The 22,372-nt window shown below is 34.4% G+C and overlaps 1 protein-coding gene across 2 annotated transcripts in view; it reads right to left on the bottom strand.

The window, feature by feature from the left end:
- Atrnl1 (attractin like 1) overlaps positions 1-22,372 on the bottom strand; it is a 482,593-nt gene that overhangs the window by 435,077 nt on the left and 25,144 nt on the right. For both annotated transcript variants that reach the window (XM_069988092.1, XM_069988091.1), the window contains exons 6-9: positions 13,678-13,852; positions 9,178-9,265; positions 7,139-7,394; positions 32-215 (exon numbers count right to left, since the gene is read on the bottom strand). In XM_069988092.1, coding sequence (XP_069844193.1) covers positions 32-215; positions 7,139-7,394; positions 9,178-9,265; positions 13,678-13,852 — 703 coding nt within the window. The remainder of the gene's footprint in view (positions 1-31; positions 216-7,138; positions 7,395-9,177; positions 9,266-13,677; positions 13,853-22,372) is intronic.

Raw genomic sequence — 22,372 nt, 5'->3', positions numbered from 1 at the left:
TTTTCATCATACTTATACACCATCTACTCACCAAGTCTTAGTGTTAACTTCATACTTATAAAGATCATCTACCAATCCATATTTATTGCCTGGTAATGCTTTATAGCCTCCATGAACATAAATGGACTTTGTTATTTCATCATACACACTTGTATGGCCATATCCACCTTGTACAATAGCTCCTTTAGTTTCTGGAACAAGCCAAGTGTTGGATGCTATAAAAGAAAGAAAGTAAACCATGAAAATTAAGTTGGATTTAAAATGATGAGTAATGTTATCATCAAACTACCAACAAGTTAGTTCTAATGACACACTTTATGAGCAAATACAGAATACCTAGCATTCATGTATTAAAAATATGCCTTGTGCTATATTAGGTGCCAAGACTGAAACAGAGTAGCACTGGTTCTTGCACAAATAAAATTGAATTCTGAAATACTGAAAATATTTTTGTGTATGCAAGAAAAAAAGAGACTTTAATCCCATATACTATGTCCAAAAATAGCCCTACATAAAATAACAAATATTTAATAAATACTTTTTGAGAACCTTTTGTGTGACAGTTTAAGTTAAATACTAAAATTATAAAATAAAAATGAGAAGATCACTGCCCTTGACAGACTAAAATCAACTGAACACATGTTTAGTTCTGTGCTGGTCCTAAAAACTGAATTTTTATTATTTGCTTTACAACTTCATTACTCCATCAGTAGCAAGAAATTACAAAACAAGAAAAAGAAATGTATTCTGCTTTTGTTTATAGCAGCAGGAAAAGTAAGGTAACTAACATACAAAATGGCTGTGGTGGTAGAAAGTGGCACCGTAAGTGTTCGGGAACCAATGTGATCCTAAGTCCCTGATTATGTAACAGCTTCAAGATTTCCAGGTGATTCTTCCTTCTAGCAATCTTGTAATTAATCTACTTGCTTTAGCTAGAAGACACTTTGATGCTGCTAAAGATTCACTGATAGTCATATGCAAGGCGTACTTCAAGAATATGCAGATAAACCAGGTGCTGGTGCCTGTGATCCTAGTTACTCAGGAGGATGAGATCTGAGGATTACAGTTCAAAGCAAGCCCAGCAACAAAAAGAAAACACTCTGATCTCCAATTAAGTTCCAAAAAGCCAGGAATGGAGCTGAGGCTCAAGTGGTATAGTGCTAAGCTTTGAGCATAAAAACTCAGGCACAGCTTCCAGGTCCAGAATTCAAGCCTCAAGACAGGACCCAAAAAACAGACATTTATTTGAACTCCAAAGAGTATATAACTTTTAAAAATTACAGAAGTAATAGTCAAAATCACATAAAATTTAAATGGATGCTAAAAAATTAAAAGTTCATATAACTTGAAAAAAAGGGAAAACATGGAACACAGACAAATTTTAATAAAATAATACACTTAAATTTAAGCATCAATAATTAATGCAAGGAAAATGATAACAAAAATTAATTATATAATATCTCCAATCAAAAGCAGATAGTAAAAAAAAATGAGAGAACTAGAGAGCAAAATCAAAACTGCATAGTTAGACTAAGCATATTGATAATTTCTTTAATTACAGATATCCTAAATACACCAACTTACCATATATAAAAAAGCCAAATCCAATCATTTGATATCAAAGATATGAGACAAAAATATAGAGAAATATAAAACTGAGTACACAGACTGAAAATAATTCAATAATGGCACATAAATAATATAGCTTTACTACGAATGTTAAAATGCAAAACTATTTGGCAAGTGTGGTAGCTGAAGCCTGTGACAGTAGTTAATCAAGACATTTTGACTTATTTTCACAATAAAAAATAAATAAAAATTTTTTTAAAAAGACATTTTGACTGAAATTGAGAGGATCATGGTTCACGGTCAACTCAAGCAAAGATATGTATGACCCTATCTCCACCTATAAAAATCTGGGCATGAAAGTTCAAGCCTACATGAAAGCTCAAAGTTACATGAAAAATGGAATTAAGAAGTTGCAAGAAGCAAAACCCTAATCAAAAGATAATGAAAGCAAAAAGGACTGGGGATGTGGCTCAAGCGGTAAAGTGTCTGGTGAGCAAGCACAAGACTCTTAGTTCAAATCCCAGTACCACTAACAACAACAACAACAACAAAAAAAAAAAAACACTTAAAATTCAATGAGCTGCAGTAATTTGGTAAGGAGTATATAATTCAAAGACACCTAAACCATGGCATTTCATTCTTTTTTTTTTTTTTTTTTTGGTCGGCCGTGGGGTTTGAACTCTGGGCCTGGGCCTGGGCGCTGTCCCTCAGCTCTTCAGCTCAAGGCAGGCGAGCACTCTACCACTTGAGCTACAGCGCCACTTCCAGTTTTCTGGTGGTTTATTGGAAATAGGAGTCTCATGGTCTCTCCTTCCCGGACTGGCTTTGAATCGTGATCCTCAGATCTCAGCCTCCTGAGTAGCTAGGATTACAGGCGTGAGCCACCAGCGCCCGGCGGCATTTCATTCTTAATAGCTACAATTACACCATGAGCAATGGGTACTGACTTACTGGAATTATTTTTAAATTAGAAATTCCCATTACAAATTCCTCATTCCCATCTCTAACACATGTGGCTTAGAGATCTGTATTTTCAGATATTATTTTGCTAAAAGTCAATGTTCAATTTATACTTAAGTTCACTCCAGACTTTGTTTTTAATATGTGACATTAAAAGCATAATCAGGTAACAAAGACTGAAACCATGGTTTTAGATCAGCCTAGGCAAAAAAGTCAGTGAGACCCCCATCTCAACAAATAACCTGGGCAAAAACACGAGATCCTATCCAAAAAATAACAATAGCACAGTTGCCAAACAAGCAGGTATAAAGCCCTAAGATCAAATCCCAGTACCATTAAAAAAAAGAAAATAGCTCAAAGTCACATACAGTCACACCTAACAAAGAAAAAATTGCCTTGGTAATAAAATAGTGTGTATGTGTGTGTGTGTGTGTGTGTTTAGTACTGGAGCTTAAACTCATACTCTCACTTGGCTTTGTGCTTACAACTGGCACACTACCACTTGACCCATACCTCCAGGCTAGCACAAAACATTTTAATTGGAGATAGAGTCTGCAGACTTGTTTGCCTGGGCTGGCCTCAAACCTCTTTCCTCAGATCTTAGCCTCCTAAGTAGTGAGGATTACAGTATGAACCACTAGCACCTGGCAAATCTAATGGTCTTCAAATCTGCTTTAGTACTGGCTTCACAAATACACTTCTCATATTCTAAAAGCATGAAAAATACTAAAGCAAAACATTATATTCACCTTGAGACTCACATTGAGATTCTTGGAGAGTTTATGAGCTATTGCCAATCTAAAGTGAAATAAATTTCCCTCAGGACTAACCCAGAAAAGTTTTATGGTACAAGTCAGTAAAACCCTCCACATAATTCCCCCTCTGAGACTTACAGATTCTCTAAAAGTTCTAATTCTAAGTTTAGCAAAAGAGGACAAACAAATGTTTCTGGTACTGCAGCAACATGATCATAGTTTATTTCTGAATCTTCCCATTCTCCTGAGGGGAAACATATAACGCAAAAGGAAAACATGACAGAGTATAGTGACTTAGTAAAGGAAGGGGAAAAAAAAACAAAAACAAAACTAAGAGAGTTTAAAAAAAAAAATTATCGCCAGGTGCCCATGGCTCATGCCTATAATCCTAGCTACTCAGGAGGCTGATATATGAGGATCATGGTTCAAAGCCGGCCAGGGCAGGAAACCAGAAATGGCATTGTGGCTCATGGGGTAGAATGCTAGCCTTGAGCTGAAGAGCTAGGGGGACAGCACTCAGGCCCAGAGTTCAAGCCCCACAACCGACAATTTAAAAAAAAATCTCACAAACTACAGAGTGTGTTTGAATGTTAAAAAACATTAGGATTACAGGCTGCTGCCTGTAATCCTAGCTAGAAAACAGAGATCTGAGGATAGCCGGTTTCAGCCAGCTTGGGATGGGAAGTCCATGAGATTCTTATCTCCAATTAACAAACAAAAAGCCAGAAGTGGAGCTGTAGCTCCAGAAGTAGAGTACCAGCCTTAAGTGAAAAAAAAGTTCAGTTATAGTGACCAGGCCCTGAGTTCAAGCCCCAAGACAAACACAAAAAGAAAGGAAGGAAACAAGGAAGGAAGGAAGGGAGGAAGGAAGGAAGGAGGGAGGGAGGGAGGGAGGGAGGGAGGGAGGGAGGGAGGGAGGAAGGGAGGAAGGAAGGAGGGAGGAAGGGAGGGAGGAAGGGAAGGAGGGAGGGAGAAAAGGAGGGAGGGAGGGAGAGAGAAAGGGAGGGAGAGAGAGAGAGAGAGAAAGAAAGAAAGAAAGAAAGAAAGAAAGAAAGAAAGAAAGAAAGAAAGAAAGAGAGAGAGAGAGAGAGAGAGAGAATAATGAAACCAAGAGAGCCATATAGAGACAGCTAGGTGTAAAACTGAAGATGAGAAACAAAGGAAATGGAAGAAGCTAATGGTGGCAGATCTCAAATATTACTAAAATCAGTCCATAAAAAAAAAAAAAAACCTGGGTTAGGGTGAAACACAAGAGTTCTAACTAATAACACAAAGACAATAGTGACTTTCAAAAATAGACATGTATAAAAATGTACAAAATAAATGAAAATCACACTACAAAAAATGAATTTACAATACAATGGTTTTCAAATGCTAAATAGAAACAATAATAAGAGAAAGGACAGGCAAAGCTATAGTAGGAAAAGACTAACAAAAAGAGAGGACACAATGTAAACATTAGATGAGCTGGAATTCAGATAAAAAAAATTAGCAAGCAAGTAACTTTGTTAAAAACAGATAATAGTTGCTGATGTACATAATTGCAACTTTCATAAAACATAAGTTGCATACAAGAAGAAATAGAAATAGTGTAAATTTTTTTAATGAATTCAACTTTCAAAAAAAATAGATCAAAATACAAAACAAAAATCAGAAAGCTTAATCAATAAAGTATATTATTGTACATATGTAGTATATATAATATATATTAACATATATTATAAAAATAGTGTTGTATACTAATATAGCATATTAATACACTAACTTCTTAATCTAAAATAGCAATCTGTAATAAAATATATTCATATATTGTATATTACATTCTATATATAAATATTATATATTATACACTAGCATGTTTCATATTATATAAATGTATAATATAAATGCATAATACAAACTTATGTATAATATAAAATATATTTATAATATATATGTATAAAATATATAAGGTAAAGTACATATTATATAAAATATATTTTATCATATACAATATAAATATATATATACTTTATATACTTTCTTTTCAAGAATTATTGAATATGAAGAAGAGTGAACAATAAAGAAAATTTCAGAAAGTTACAAGGAAGTAAAAATAATACCTATAACATTTCTTGAACACTATAATTAAACAAAGTTTACAACAAAATCTAAAACCAAAATAAAGCTTCTACATAGAAAACTTGAAACTCTTGATGAATCAGCTCCTGGGCCTATCTGAAAAAATAAGAATAACTCAACTATGTTTACTTCAAGGTTATCATAAGTTAGAATAATAATTTATGCAAGCAAGCTTATTAAATTAATCATTATATCCCTACCCCAAAAGGTTCCCATCAGTGTAAGTATACTTGGATGGCTTCTATTTTCTCAAAAAATGGTAAGTAAGGTCATTCCCTGAAAGTGATAACAGAAAACGAGACAGAACATGGACAACATACCTATCAAGTTTCCGCCACAATGAAGATTTCAGGCCTGAGATTGGTGATTATGAACATAACATTGGGAAAGATTCAAAGAATGGGCAAGAGAGAGATAGTGGGAGAAGTGAAAAGAGACTCAATAGACAAAAGACCGTATTAAGGTGAATAACTGTAACTGTTAGGATGTAGATACATTTGAAGGAGTAAATTAGAGAATTCAGTGCAAAAAGGTAGAACAGAAATTATGGAACTCTGAGGTATTGAAATGACAATGCCAAAAGTACGGCAATGGAAGAGTAAGCTAGATTAAAAAAAAAAAACAGGATCTTTGATAGGAAAATCAAGAAATGAAGAATCCAAGCATTTGAAGAAGTATTTATTTATTTACATATTTAACCCCCCAAAAAAATCTGACTATATATACTGGACAGAATAACAGTAAGCCAAAAGCTGTATTTTCCAAGAAATAAACATAGTGATCTAAGGGGGAAACAATGAGTTCAAGAAGGTGGGATAATAAGTTGGGGCCTAAAAACCTAAGATTAAAGCTAAGTAATTTAAAGGAAGAAGAACTGAAAATAGATTGGAAGTGGCAATAAAATATTAAAGGTATTATATATCCCATTCCTAACTCTGACACATAGAGGACAGGGAAACAAAATATCCATTACTTGAAACAACTGGAGGGAATATAGAGAAGGGCAGTTGTTCCCTGCAAACATAAAAGCTTTTGCTGTTGCCAGTGATGATACATAAATTTCCTCACCAAAACTGCACAATGACTCTACATAGTTTTCTATACTGAAGTTCATACTGGCTAGGTGTATGTTTTCCACCTATCAACCAAGAAGAAGGGGGTATATTTATAAACAACTTAAAAACAGCAAAAAGATTGCCACTGCAACCAAAAAAAGGCTGTCATAGGAATGTAAAAAATGAAGTACCATAAAAACAAAACTGAGTAAACACAGAAAATAATATATAGTTTTTCCCAGTCACTTTCATACACTAGTATTATCTCTTAGAACTTAACAGGCTACCTTTGGGAGGTTTACTTTAAAGGAATAATATATGCATAAAGATAACATAATAAGAATAAAAAGTGTTTGAAATTGTAGAAAGCATAATTAAGAGATTAGTTTTCAACACTTGGTCCATAGCACCATCTATTGAAATTTCTCATATTTAAAAATATTTGCAAATCTTGGAAAATAAAAACAGTATATAACATTCTCCTCACTGGGTTATCATATAAACTTAAATAATAAAAGATAAAATCTAACATAATCAAAAGCTTGTATTACAAATAATTAATTCTTGCCTTACAATTCCAATCTCAACTCACCACTTTGATATAGTTCACATGAAGATTTTACTAAAAAATAACTATTTCTCAACCAATAAGGTAATTACATTTTTAAAGAAACTCACAGATATGATATTCCTGTATGCTGCTTGTGTAACCATAAATTGCAGAATATCCAAATATGATTATCATTACAACATCTCTACTGTCCAGCTCCATAATATGTGCTGAATGTCCCTCCACAGCATACTGCTGACCATGTCCAAGAACAGTTGGAGTTTTTGTGCTCCAAGACTGACTATGTATGTTAAAAACCCATAATTCATCAGTAACGTTGCCATCATTTGTTTCAATTCTGCCTCCATACATAAAGATGTTTTCCTGCAAATTAAAATATACAATAATAAACAAAATAGTGATTTCTTTACAATATTCATTAATCACAAATAAATATATTAAACAGTGCACGTTAGTAACATTCTACAATACTCAAAAGGCATAGTTCTTATTTGTAAAAAGTCACGCATCAAATGGAATGCATCCATGACAACTAATGTTTTTACAAAAAAAAGGAAACATACTCTTAATTCTAAAAAAGTTATTTAATATACTTTATTTTAAATGGTTATATGGTATAGCTAATTAAGACATTTTAATTATAGTTATCCTATTGGATAAGTTCCATATCAGTGCAATAAGATTAGAAAATACAAATGACTGTGAAAAATGCAGTGATATGATCAAAAAGTTAACTTTAATAGATAGTAATTCTATAACTAAATATGTAATCATAACTCCCTACTACACAGCAGAAGAGTAATGAACTTGATGATTAATAACACTTTTATACAGCTTTTCCAATATTTTAATGATCTCTCTAGTTGTTACATTTGAATTTAAGCCATCTATATGAATTGTTTTGCAATAGTATAAATTACTCAATGTTTTCATCATTATTCACTACAAAGTTATACTAATTTACATATCACGTGGAGTATATTTTTATCAGCATTTCTCATGGCTAGGGAAATTTTTTTTTTTTTATTTTTTGGGGGGGCGTCCGGTCGTAGGGCCTGAACTCTGGGCCTGGCCGCTGTCCCTCAGCTCTTCAGCTCAAGGCTAGCGCTCTACCACTTGAGCCACAGCGCCACTTCCGGCTGGAAATTTTTATATACCTCCAGTTCACCCTTGGTAAATCTTTTTTCCACTTAAAAATTATGCAAATAACTTCAATCACATATGACTGAAACAAAGTAAAATAGAAATAATATAAATCGTCACTATTTTTCAAACTAAGAATAGAAGGAATTTCTTCAAACTGATTAAGGGTAATTAGGTAATAATTATACATACTGGTGAAATAGCAGATGCCTTCCCTTGAAGTCAGGAAAAAGGGAAGGATGCCCACTTTTGCTGTTTCTATTTGACATTGTACTAGATGTTCTAGCTAGAACACATCCAGCAATAAAGAGCTAATAAATTAACTCATCTATACTACAGGAAACAAGATCAATACACACAAATACAGTATTTCTACACATTTGCAAACATACTGAAATCTGTTCCTAGCTAAAATATATGTCTATGATAATTCCAGTTATGATAGCTCATATAATTGATTGTTCTCATTTGTGTTTGAAGTAAATTGGACAATATTTTCCCTATAGAGTAAACTCTTAAAAAAAACGGATTAACTGCGCACTGGTAATTCACGTCTGTAATCCTCAGGAGGCTGAGATCTGAGGATCTTGGTTCAAAGCCAGCCAGGGCAGTAAAGTCCATGAGACTTTCCAATTAATCACCAGAAAACCAGAAGTGGCATTGTGGCTTAAGAGGCAGAGTACTTGCCTTGAGCTGAAGAGCTCAGGGACAGCACCCAGGCCCAGAGTTCATGCTCCACAACCAACCAAAAAAAAAAAAAAAACTGATGAAAAATTTATAAGCAGGCTGGGAATGTGGCTCAGTGGTAGAGTACTAGCATGCATGAACCCCTAGGTTCAATTCCTCAGTACCACATAAACAGAAAAAGCTGGAAGTGGTGCTGTGGCTCAAGGCTCAAGTGGTAGAACGCTAGCCTTGGGCAAAAGAAGCTCAGGGACAGTGTCCAGGCCCTGAGTTCAAGCCCCAGGACTGGCAAAAAAAAAATTATAAGCAGGAGAAATACCTGATATAAAGCAAGAGAGTGTCCATATCTCTGGAGAGGTCCCCTTGATAAAGCTCCTACATTCCATATACTGCTTTCTAAATTGTAACTAAAAAAAGAGAGAGAGAAAAAAAAAGAACTTCATAACCTGATACGTGTTCATTTTTTTAAAATTTGCAAATATACTTTCTTCCCTTGTATCAAAATCCTCATTAAATTTAAAAAGAATAAAAACTAATAAACTCATAATTTCATGTATTATAACAGAAAATTTTAATGCTTAGGTGAGAAATACCTCTCTAAATTAGAATTCAGCTTCTTAAGATGTATAACTGATGAACTTGAATAGGACATTTATTAATAAAATTAATTTGCCAAATTGCCTTTTATAATTTCAATGACCTAACTAACTTGAAGAATAGTGAGATCATCTGTTTTCATTCAAAAACACTAGTGGTTCAAGCATGCAATCATAGCTATTTAAGATATAATATCTGAGGACTGATTTTCTTTTTTTTTTTTGAAGAGATAATCATTCAAACTTTTAATCTCCCTTTACACATATTAACATTCCTATTATAAGGCATTCCATTCATAAATATTAAAGTTTTTAAAAACTTCACACACATACCCCCAGAAAGTCTATACCAGATTCAGTCACTTTACTAAATCTTTTAAACAATAAAACTAATTAAAACATTATCATAATTCTCTTAAAGCAATAAGGTCTGAGGCACTGTGGAAAAGATGATCTCCTGTAAGTGTAATGGGTCAAGTCATCGATACTCAGTAGTCAAGGAGACTTTAATGACAATGACTTTATGATCTGATATGTCTTAACGGATACACTTCTATTTGGACAACTGCTAGAAGGAACATAGGTTTCAGGCAGCTGAGGCATTTCTAATGAGGTGCTTGCTCAACGATGTGTGTAGGACGTGCACTTCAGCATACCAGGCACAGCCACAGTACTTAACAGGTTCCTTTTTGCCATCACCAGGTCTAATGCCCAGAACACCTAACTCACTGTGCTCATAGAAGGACACCACAGCTTTCCCATCATCCCACAGTATACCCATCGCCCTTCTCTGTGCATCTTCAAGGCATGCCCTTGAAAAAACAGGCACCTTTCCACCTCCTATTTTTGACTGATGGAAGTTTGAAATCGCCTTGTATTATAAAATCCTCATGCCCTACAACAGCCAACCACCACCTGGCGTGCGGCTACTTCTGCCCTCTAGATGTTAAGAAGCCTGACAATCTGAGAGTACAGAAAGGAAGAGGCAGTTTTCTTTTTTTTGGTTTTTAAATCACTTGTTTTGACAATAATCAGAAAAGACTACAGCATTTGGTGTGTGTCCTTAAGAGTTTGTCTTGGATCTGAAAAAGCTGAGAACTGATTTTCAAAGCCAGTTCCAGCAGACAAGTCCATAAGACTCTTCATTTAAGCAGCAAAAAGCTGAAAGCAGAGCTATAACTCAAGTGGTAGTTGTGAGGGAAACACACACACACACACACACACACACACACACACACACACACACACACACACACAAACACACACACACACACACACACACACACACAAGCAAGAGTATGAGTCCTTGAATTTAAGTCGAGTACCAGCACTAATTAAATTAAAAATTTAAAGCCAATTTTTATTTATTTATTTTTGTTGTTGTTGGTAGTGGGGCTTGAACTCAGGGCCTGGGTGTTGTCCCTGAGCTTTTTGCTCAAGGCTAGTGCTCTACTGCTTTGAGCCACAGCATCACTTCCGGTTTTTGAGAGGAGATAAGAGTCTCACAGGGACTTTTCTGCCAGGTTGGCTTCAAACCACCATCCTCAGATCTCTGCCTCCTGAGTAGCTAGGATTACAGGCATGAGCCACCAGTACCCAGCAAAAAGAGAGTTGTTTTGGTTCTTTTTTATTTTTAATAGTACCAGGTATCAAACCCGGAACATTGCATCTAAGGAAGCACTTTGCCACTGAGCTACACCTGAGACCCCAATTTTTTTTGAATTAGTAAAAACTCTCCCCATTTTTACAATAGTCACTAAAGCATTTGTGCTTATCCTTCACAAACAATTAAAATTAGATCAATTAACCAAGAAGCATATATTTCCTAAATAAACCTCCTTATCTATAATTCTTTTCTGTAAAATAAATCTCTTGATAATCTCATTCTAACTTAATGCTTGCTTTTATTCTTCTTCTCAATTCCTATATTGTCAACCAAGTGGCCAAGTGACTGTTTTAAAGTATAATTTAAATCATGTTTAAATCTTCCCATAATTCCCACCCATGATTCCTAAAAGATCTACAACATCTATGTGATTTCTCCCTCTCAGCTATCATCTCTCAAATTTCATGCCTCCCTCACATATATTACTTGCAAATCACATATGCTTCCTTGTTGTTACTTGAATAATTAAAAAACAAAAACAACCCTCCTACCTTACGGGTTTGGTCTAGCTCTATTCTATGTCTAGAGTTTACGACAATGCCAGTGAGTGTCCTAACCTCCTTTAAGTCTGCTCAGTTTTCAACTTTTTAAGGAAGCCTAAATTGACCACTATATTAATAATTGTGAAGGCCTCTTTTCTGGCTTATCAAAACAGTGACTTGTCCACTACTACCTCTATCTATCTATCTATCTATCTATCTATCTATCTATCTATCTATCTATCTGTCTATCTGTCTATCTGTCTATCTGTTTATATTTATCTATGTTTGTATCTATCTATCTACCTATGTATCTATCTATCTAGTCTATCATCTGTTTACCTACCTGCCTACCTACCTATGTACATGTGCATGATGTACTTTGGTCAGTATATTTATTTTTCATTGCCAGACTTTCCTCACTAACTTCACAAGGACATTTGTTATATCAATTGACATATTCCAAGTACCAAAAGCATATATTAAATGTTTATCATGTATATACTAACAAGTTGCTATGCTCTGAATACACACTAATTTGACTGATGCTAATATGTATGTATTCTGTAAAATAGTCTAACTTCACAGATATTAATACAGAACTTGTTTTTGAATTATTTTTGTCTTCAAATATGACCTCTACCTACATCCAGTAACTTGAGTTTTGACTGACATTATCATTTCTAAAAGATGTTTAAACATTGAACATTCACAGTGGTTTTAAAAAAAAAAAAGTGATCTCTAAAGATAGCCACAAATTTATTTCTCACCTCATTCCTCACAGTCTATATCTATATAAATTTACAAATATATCTTGTGTATAGATACATTAATGTACATATTCTTCAAATACATCCATGCATATATATAAATGGTTTATATTTAAACATAAACACTGTTAACTAAAACAACCAGTTTTCACTTAAAAAGCTAAGCTGCCTGGTTCAAATAGAAAAGTTTTGAATGTCACATAATATTTATTTTAAATTTAAACATATATTCAACTTGGATAGAACACAAAACTAAGATTTCTGTTTCCTTAACAATTCTGTATTCATAGCTCAACCTCAGAAATATAGCAACTTCAACTCAAAGGTAAAACTCTATTTTCATTTTCTTTAGTAATAGTTAATTTCCTTTTGGTTTTTCTGTTTTGGGTTTTTTCATATCTTAACAATTCATTCTGATCACACTAAGTCTTTCAGTTCTACTACTTTCTCATACATTATATTACAGAATTCTAATATCCATTTAAGTCTTGAAAATTAACAGGGCTAATATATTCTGGGGTAGGGTTGCCCAGTTAAGAGATTTAACTGGAATTTAACATGAAATAATAACCATGCAACATTTGGAACAAAATAAAACATTCACAACAAGGGCCCCTTGTCCTGAATATTTACCTGCTAAAACTAACAAATCTACTGGGAACACACTATTATGGCCCTAACTATTCAGGGGCAACTCTGATGGGCCGATATATGAGTTACATTACATATTTTGAATATTATCCTGGAGAACAACATCAGTAATCAAGCAATTCTTTCTGTTTCTTCTTTCACTCTGCTATTGATTTACATCACAATCTAAAACACAAATCCATTAAAACTCATTCGTTTAGTTGTGCTTACTACTCAATCAGAAAGAGAACCTCCATTGCAAGCAAAGTAAAATGACCTGTTTATAATGCTAGCACTGCTATCCCTCCACCAATAAAACTTCTAGAGTATCTAAAGTATACATTTTGTTAAATCAAATTACAGAAAAAAGTGGTGTTTTTATATTCTTCATTCTGAACCATAAAGTGACAGGATTTTTTATGTTTAACAATCACAAACAAACTTTACATGAAATTTTTAGTTATAATTCTTTAAAAATAATCTAGAATAAAATTTCTGTACAGAACAAATTCATATGTACAATAACAAATAATTTAACTATGGACAAATTAAAACCACATATTCCTTAATAACTCCCATTTAGCAAATAGATACAATCACAAAAAAATAGCCATTTATATATTTGGGCAAGAAAGCCTAATGTGAGAAAAACAGATTGTGAAGATCAAAAATACTTACTTCAAGACCATTTGAAAAGAACTGTAGTTAAAAGTATATCCACCAATTACCCACATGAATTTCCCATGTAAAACAGCTTTATGTGAAGCCCGACCTACAGAAGGACTGAAGGGTTTAACATTTGGCAAAATCCAGTAAGATTCGGTAGAAGGAACATTCAAAGAGCAATCAGGACCTATTTAAAAAAATGAAACAACACACCAGATTAACAACCTTATATACAAAGACTATATGAATGTGGAACATTTAATAATCCAATATTCACCATGTTAACAAATGTAGTACACTGAAGAGTCCAAAATAAAATTTACAAGGAAACTAATAAATGCAATGCCTAAATTTTAAAAAATCAGATTGAAATATGTTTAAATAAATTTAATCTAAAATTTTATTTAAATAGTATTGTTTCTAATTTATTTTAGTATGCTATTGAATATTAAAGTAAAATCCAATATTCTCAAATGCTAGTTCCATGACGTACTAGCAATGTGACCTTGAGCAAATCTGTTTGTCTATCCCATCATCAAGTCTTCATCTCTATAAAATGAATATAAAATATAATCCCAAGTAATATCATAAATTTGTGTGTGTGCACATGCATGTACATCCTGGTGCTTGAACTCAGATCCTAGGCACTGTCCCTGAGCTTTTGTGCTCAAAGTTCTCTAACACTTGAGCCACAGCTCCGCTTTTGGCTTTCTGGAGGTTCACTGGAGACAAGAGTCTCATGGACTTTCCTACCTGGACTGGCTTCAAACTACTAAGTAACTAGGATTACAGAATGAGCCACCTGTACCTGACTTATCCTACCTTTTTATTAATTTTTGCAGTGGAAATGAAAGCATTTACAAATTATAAACTATTAAAAACCTGAAAATAAAGAACACATTTTTCTTAGCATCATTAATTACCACACTGGCTTCCTTCGGTAGTCTTAAATATCCTCAAAATAAATGATATGCATAATAAAATTAAAATTATCTTAAAAACTATAGTTTCATAAAAACCATTATTAATGCAGAATAATTTCAAAGATCATAAAGTTGAAAACATAGCTTTGTCAGACACAGTGGCTCATGCCTATCATCCAAGCTACTCTGGAAGTAACAACCAGGAGAACTGAAGTTCATGACCAGCCCTGACAAAAAAGTTAGTGAGACCTTATCTCAGTCAATAAACTGGGATTGCTTGTTAGGTATGGGCATGGTGGGCATGCCTGTGATTCCAGCTACGTAGGAGATTAAGAGGATCATTGTCTGAGGCAGCTCTGGGCAAAACTGCAAGCTCCTACTTGAAAACAACTTAAACAGAGCCAGAGAACTGGCTAGAGTGGTAAAGCACCTGCCTAACAAGTATGAAGCCTTCACTTCCGTTCTCAACACAGTTAAAGGAGGGAGGAAAAGAGACAGGGGAAAAGGAAGGAAAAGAGACAGGAAAGGAGACAGGAAGGGAAACAGAGCCTGAGATAGGGTCTAATCTACACACTGACCACTCTGGGCTGTATTCCTCCTACTTATGCTTACTAAAGTGCTGGAGATGACACAGGAGCATCATTGCACCCAATCAGTGTGCTTCCCTTGTATCTGGGATAAAAAGGTGTGTACCACTAAGCCCAGTCATTTCTTGAGATGGAGTCTTGTAAACTTTTGTGACCAGGTCAACTTCAAATTATGATCTCCTGATATATACTTCCCAGTGAGCTAGAATTGCAGGCTTCGGCTACACCACATTATTAATTTGTAATTTTCTGCACGCACACACACACACATACCCACAAACACACACAAAATAGAAATAGAAATCTTCCTTTGCCACTAATAAATCTTATGAAACTTATAGCAATTACAGGATTAGAAGGAATGTTCTGTTGCCAAATTCTACAAGTTGCTTTTATTTTACTCTCAATTAACAATAAAGATGATGAAATTTATGTGTAAATTAAAAGCGTAAGAAAAATTAGATGTCTTAATTTGTTGCTTTTAATATCATATAACCAAAATTAGTAAAATGCAAAAAAACTGACTCATTTAAAATACAAATAACTATAAAGAGTATTGCATATATATAGACTTTTCCATTAATTAAAAATCTAATGATATTTACATTTAATGCTAGCCAAACCTCTAATTTCTATAAAAATAAGTCACTGAGAAAAGTCTTCTACCATTCCATAATCTAGCACTTCATTAAATATGCCAGCATAATTATCTCTGTGTAACTTCTCAATTAATAGAAATATTTCCTTCAAATAACAGACATCATCTACAATAAACAAAATGGATATTAAAAATTCAAATTACAGTAGGTTTTTCATATAAGTGCAATGTACGAAGATTCCCCAGCGGTTATATGCAATTTAATAATCCAAAGGACATAAATGCTAAATTGTCAATATTAGTGGCAAGCTGCTGATATTTAGATTTCTTTTTTAGGGAAAAAGGCTTTTCTATAATCTCAAGATAAAATTATACTGATTCCTCCCAAAATTATGTCTCTAGACCCACCATTTCTCAAAACATCTAAATTAATAGAGTGCAATTTAAATGTTTGAGGGATTAATCCCAAGCACCAACACAAAAAACAAAATACACTGATTGTTCCTCTAAAACATTCATATTCGTAAGTGTTTACTTTCTCATTTAGTAACATTTCCATTCACCCAGTTTTTCAGATCAAAGACTTGGGAGCTATATTTAAGCAGGCTCAGAACAGGCAGTTATTAAATGACTGAACCAAACAATCAGTCATAGATCAATGAATGAAGAGCTTTTGAGAACAGGATTAGGAGCATGAGCTATGGAATCACATCTAGCTTTCCTATTTAGTAGCCGTGAAACCTTGAACAAAGTTACTTAACTTCTTAAGCTTCAGTGTAACTGCAGAGATTACAACTAGAGCATAGGATTTTGTGAAGATAAAATGAGACTTTACATGAGGTGTCTAATATTTAATATCACGCAAAGCTTTACAACGTTAAGTTATTATTACATCAATTCCATCTTTAAAAAAAAATATGCTGATCCTGAGGTTTAAGTGCAGGACCTGGGCCCTGTCCCTGAACTTTTATGCTCAAGGCCAGTAGTGCTCTACCACCTGAACCACAGCTCCACTTTTGGCTTTTTGATGGTTAACTGGAGTTAAGAAGCTCATTGACTTTCCTGCTCCCACCCAATTCTCAGATCTCAGCCTCCAGAGTAGCTAAGATTCTGGACATGAACCACAGGTGCCGAGCATCTTTCTTCATTTCTGAGGTACATATTGTAAGTATTCTGCCTATGAAAATTGTTTCTTAAGGAAATATCTCTGTTTTTAACATAAAAAATCAGCACCAAAAAAAGTACTTGCTTCACACCCAGTAAATTTATATAACAGCTTAACTCCCATAAAAGAAGATATATATTTCAAGTCTTAAAAGAACCTGCAGGGCTGGGAAGTTGGCTCAGTGGTAGAGCGCTTGCCTTGCATGCCTGAGGCCCTGGGTTCGATTCCTCAACACCATATAAGCAAAAAAAAAAAAAAAGCCAGAAGTGGCGCTGTGGCTCAAGTGGTAGAGCACCAGCCTTGAGCTGAAGAGCTGAGGGACAGCGCTCAGGCCCAGAGTTCAGGCCCCACAACCGGACCAAAAAAAAAAAAAAAAAAAGAACCTGCAATTCCCTAAAGGTCCCTGAAACTTAGTAACAGATTTACATACTAATTTCAGTTGTTACTAGAAAAACCACCATTGCTATATGCAAAAACAGAATGGGAAACATAGCTGTAAAATTTTACCAACAACTAAGCAAATGAGTTCTCCCTTTTACTGATTTATTTCAATAGCAGCCTTTTGGTTTATAAAAACAAGAACTATTTAGAGTGTAGTTTCTTCATATCATGCTAAAATGTAAAATCATTCATGAACATAGAAGGTACCAAAACCAATCCACTCAAATAAGGAACTTCAAGAGGATAATTTTTGGCAGCTTATTTTTTAATTTATATTAAATCTTTTGGTTAATGATTTTTTACTATTAAAATAGTAGATTTATTTTCTTTTTGTGGCTCTAAGAACAAATATTAATAACTGTGAACTATACCAAATCCAAATTGATGTTATAATCCTGTAAGTAATTCTACAATACAGATACTACTTTTAGTATTTTAAATAAACTCAATAGCTAAAGAAATAAATTCTCTAATGGAGTTTCTATGACAGTAAATCAGTTAGGTTTCTGATTCTAACTGATAACTAAATTTGGTTAGCTTGAGAAAAAATTGAAATTTACTGGAAAAATATTGAGAAATTCAGAGAATTTTTTTTAATCGGAAAAGTTACAATAGACAAGATACCTGGATTAATTGTGGCCTTGAGATTACCCTCAGTTAATAAGAGATAATTTCCTAAAACGAAACTGGATTGTTAATAAGGAGAAAATATTCTGGAAAGAAGATTTTAAGAAAAATATATAGTTTATGTAATCATTCCAGAAATATATTTATGACTTAATATGTGTCCTAAAATCTGTAATTTGTTAAGAAGCAAGGCAGGAACCAGAAGATTTACATCTTTGCAGGGGTGCTATCTTCTATTACCATTAGAAAACCTTGGTTACAGCCAAGTATTCTAAACATGTTCTGGGCTCATAACACTCCAAAATATAGGTGTCAATTTTTCTGTATTTTAAAAGCACACAACTACTTCACAATGTTAGCTTTACAATGAAATTAATCATTATAATAGATCTGTAATACTAGTACTGTACTAGATCTGTTGTTTTCCTGGTAATCTCATTAAATCTCAAGATTTTAAGTAATATTAATGAGAAAAGAGGAAAAAAAAAAAAAAAGCAGGGCTCTGGCGGCTCATGCCTGTAATCCTAGCTACTTAGAAGTCTGAGATCCAAGGATGGCAGTTTGAAGCCATCCTGGGCAAAAAAGCCCCATGAGACTCCTATTTCCAATTAACCCCTAGAATACTGAAAGTGGATCAAGTGGTAGAGTCTAGCCTTGAGCAAAAAAAGCTCAGGGGCAGCACCCAGGCCTTCAGCTCAAGTTCCATGACTGACAAGAAAAAGACAAAAAGTAAAGTCAATGATTTTTTTCTTTGAAATGAGAATATGTCTTGCTATTTAGCCCAGGCTGGGTCCATACTCTCAAACCTCTTTGCTTTAGCCTCCAATGGCTGAAACTGCAGAAGAGCACTATTGTGCCCAGCTTCCCAGTTTAATATTCTTTAAGAAAGCACACAAAAAATAATATTCATGATACATACTTCTCTCTGCCTCATCTATACAAATGTCTCCTTCACATTTCCTTCCAGATGTCTAAAATACATCTAAGAACTGATATACCAGAACCAAACTGACCTTCCTCTTAAAATCTCCCTCATTTAAGTTCAGAACAATTCTAATTGCTGAAGCTAAAAACTTTAGTCATCTTTAACTTTTCTTTCTTTTTAGTTAAATATATCTAACTTTATTAAATCTGCTTAAAAATTAACTTCAGTATTCATGCAATGTCACTATCCATGCTGCTATTATCTTTCTGAAACCTTACAACTATCCCTCTTTCTATTCTAATGTATTTTTCCATGGTATTATCATCTCCTAATATACATAATTTATGTTTTTTATTCATGGATAATCTCTCCTAGCATGAATGTAAGTTCCACAGTATCTTCACCATTCCTGTTCCATAATATATCCTAAGTAGCACTATGAAATACTTAATGGAAATACAAAAAAGATTGCTACTTGAATGAAAATAAATAATTTTTATTGTTTTGTTGGCGTTTGGGGTTTTTTATTGTTATTGTAGAGGTATATACAAGGGGGTTACAGTTACATGAATCAGGTAATAAGTACAACTGTTTTTGTTGTGGTGGTTGTTTTTGGTTGGTCATGTGGCTTGTCTGGGTTTGGGTGCTGTCACTGCGCTCTTCAGCTCAAGGCGAGCGCTCTACTACCGCTTGAGCCACAGCGCCACTACCGGTTTTCTAGTGGTTTATTGTGGGGCGCCAGTGACTCACGCCTGTAATCCTAGCTACTTAGGAGGCTGAGATCTGAGGATCACGGTTCAAAGCCAGCTCGGGCAGGAAAGTCCATGAGACTCTTATCTCCAATAAACCACTAGGACGTATCCTTCATTTTCCAGGGTCTAGTAAGTACTATAGTTGTATTTGTTCACCCTTTGTTCCACCTTGTCTCAAGTGGCTCTCTTACCCTCCCAAATAAAAACAAACAAACAAGACAAAAGGAATAGAAAACAAAAAATCTAAAAATCTCATTTCCTCCTCTTGGAGTTCATTTCATAAAATATTATATGATCACATGCACATAGCTATTGAGTCTTTGTCACTCCTATGCATAGCCTCCGTGGCCTCAGTGTGTAAATGTTTAGAGAGCTGTATAATTTATCAAGTCCCAGGGTGTATATGTGCATATAAATTCATAGACAAAACTTCTATCATATATATTCTCAATATTACTTTTGTAAACAATCAACTTTTCACATGGGTGAGGAATATTTTTTTTTGGGGGGGGGGGGTCAGTCATGGGTCTTGAACTCTGAGCCTGGCACTGTCCCTGAGCTCTTCAGCTCAAGACTAGCACTCTACCACTTGAGCCACTTCCGGTTTTCTGAGTGGTTTATTGGAGGTAAGAGTTTCACAGACATTCCTGCCCAGGCTAGCTTCAAATCACGATCCTCAGATCTCAACCTCCTGAGTAGCTAGGATTATAGGTGTGAGCCACCGGCACCTGGCTAGGAATAAAATTTTTATTGACTTACAGAAAGACAGGTAAGTCCAATATACTTAAGTGTAAGTAATTGAACCAGTAATTTAATATCTCTACACAGAATTTAAAATAAAATTTAAAAGTAATGTTTATTATTAAATTTTTAAAAGTAAACTACTTTGTAGATTTCCTTAAGGAAACCTATAGTCACATGTATAATTACATGCTATCCAAAAATAGCTAATTATGTACTAGCACATTTTCTAACACAAAAAAACACTTTAGGGTAAAATAAGTTTGAGTTGAAAAATTTAATATTTTGTAAATTAAATAAAGTCATCTAGCTTGCACACCTGAATAAATCCACAAGGTTCAAGAGCATTTTCTAATAGTAAATACTGCCACCCACTGGCAAATGTTAAAATCTAAAACCAAGGTTTGAAACATTATAACTAAGAATCCAAGAACCAAAACTTGAATAAAATAACATTATAAAGGTTCTAATACGATTTTTAATCTTTGTGTATGTATGTATATATACTTTTTCATCAGTACTAGGGTTTGAACTTTTAGCTTCATGCTTGCTTGACAGGTACAATACTACTGAGCTATGCCTCCATCCCTGTTTTTCACCGATTTTAGGTGATCTTGCTATTTGCCCAGGAATGCACCTGATTTATAATCCAGTACTTTATGCTTCTACTTGTGGAGATAGCAGGCTTGTGGCAACATGTCCATCTTCCCCCCAAAGAGACAGAATGTTGCAGACTTTTTCTGCCTTGACCAGTGTAGATCTGTGATCCTCCAACCTCACATGGCTTGGAATGACACATATTCCCCTGCACCCAGCTTTGAATTGTGTGATCCTCTGGTCCTCAGCTTCCCAAATAGGTAGGATTATAGGAATGGGCCTTTTTTAGAGCTACATTTTATACATGTTATAGTAAACTAAAAAAATATTGAATATTAGTCTTCTAAAGTATTTATAGTCAAATAGCCACTTAATAGTCTACTTATAAATTAACAAATTTATAATTCATTCTTTCAGCAAAATAAAGGAGGTGGGAGAGATGGAGGAAAGGAAAGAAAGTAGAAGGAAAAAGGAAGAAAAAGAGGAAAGAAGAAGGGAAAGAAGAAAGAAAGGAAGGAAGGAAGGAAGGAAGGAAGGAAGGAAGGAAGGAAGGAAGGAAGGAAGGAAGGAAGGAAAGAAGGAAGGAAGGAAGGAAGGAAGGGAAGAAGGAAGGAGGGGAGGAGTTGGGGAGGGAAGGGGAGTGGAGGAGACAAAACTATGCAGACATGAAAACTTCCAGGCAGAACATTGGGTTAGAGCAACTATTCTGTATGATATCGTAATGGTGGATATGTGCCATGATACATTTGTCCAAATCCATGGACTCTACTCTAGAATAAACTATGACTTTGGAGGATAATGATGAACAGAGAAAGATTCATCACTTGTATCAAGTGGACCACTCCAGTGGATATGGATGAGGGAGGCTATGCATTGTAGGGGCAGAGATTTCTAAAACTTCCGCCCAATGTTGCTGTGAACCTAAAACTACCCTCAAAAAATGAAAATACTTCTTGTTGTTGGTTATGGGGCTTCAACTCAGGGCCTTGGCTGTGTTGCTTTATCACTTTAAGCCACAGATCTGCTTCTGGTCTTCTGGTGCTTAATTGAAGATAAGAGTCTCACAGACTTTGCTGCCCCAACTGGCTTCAAACTGCAATCCTCAGACAGACTCCTGAGTAGCAAGGATTACAGGTGTGAGCCACCAGCACCCAGCTAAAAGTATTTTCTTTAAGTCATAGAAGTACATGACTCCATACAGGTGTGTATTAGTTTAGTAACCAATTTCATATGTATATGTAATAATTGTGATAATAAAAATTACAACAAAATTAAACATTACACAATAAGTATATGTGCTTTTTAAACTGCTATATTTAGCATTTTCCACATTCTTTACTGTGTCAGCATT

The sequence above is a fragment of the Dipodomys merriami genome, unplaced genomic scaffold (assembly GCF_024711535.1).
Source record: "Dipodomys merriami isolate MVZ:Mamm:240054 unplaced genomic scaffold, mDipMer1.0.p SCAF_35, whole genome shotgun sequence".
In the NCBI taxonomy this organism is placed as follows: Eukaryota; Metazoa; Chordata; class Mammalia; order Rodentia; family Heteromyidae; genus Dipodomys; species Dipodomys merriami.
The sequence above is the reverse complement of the archived record's forward strand: the minus strand, read 5'-3'. Positions and strand labels throughout refer to the sequence as shown.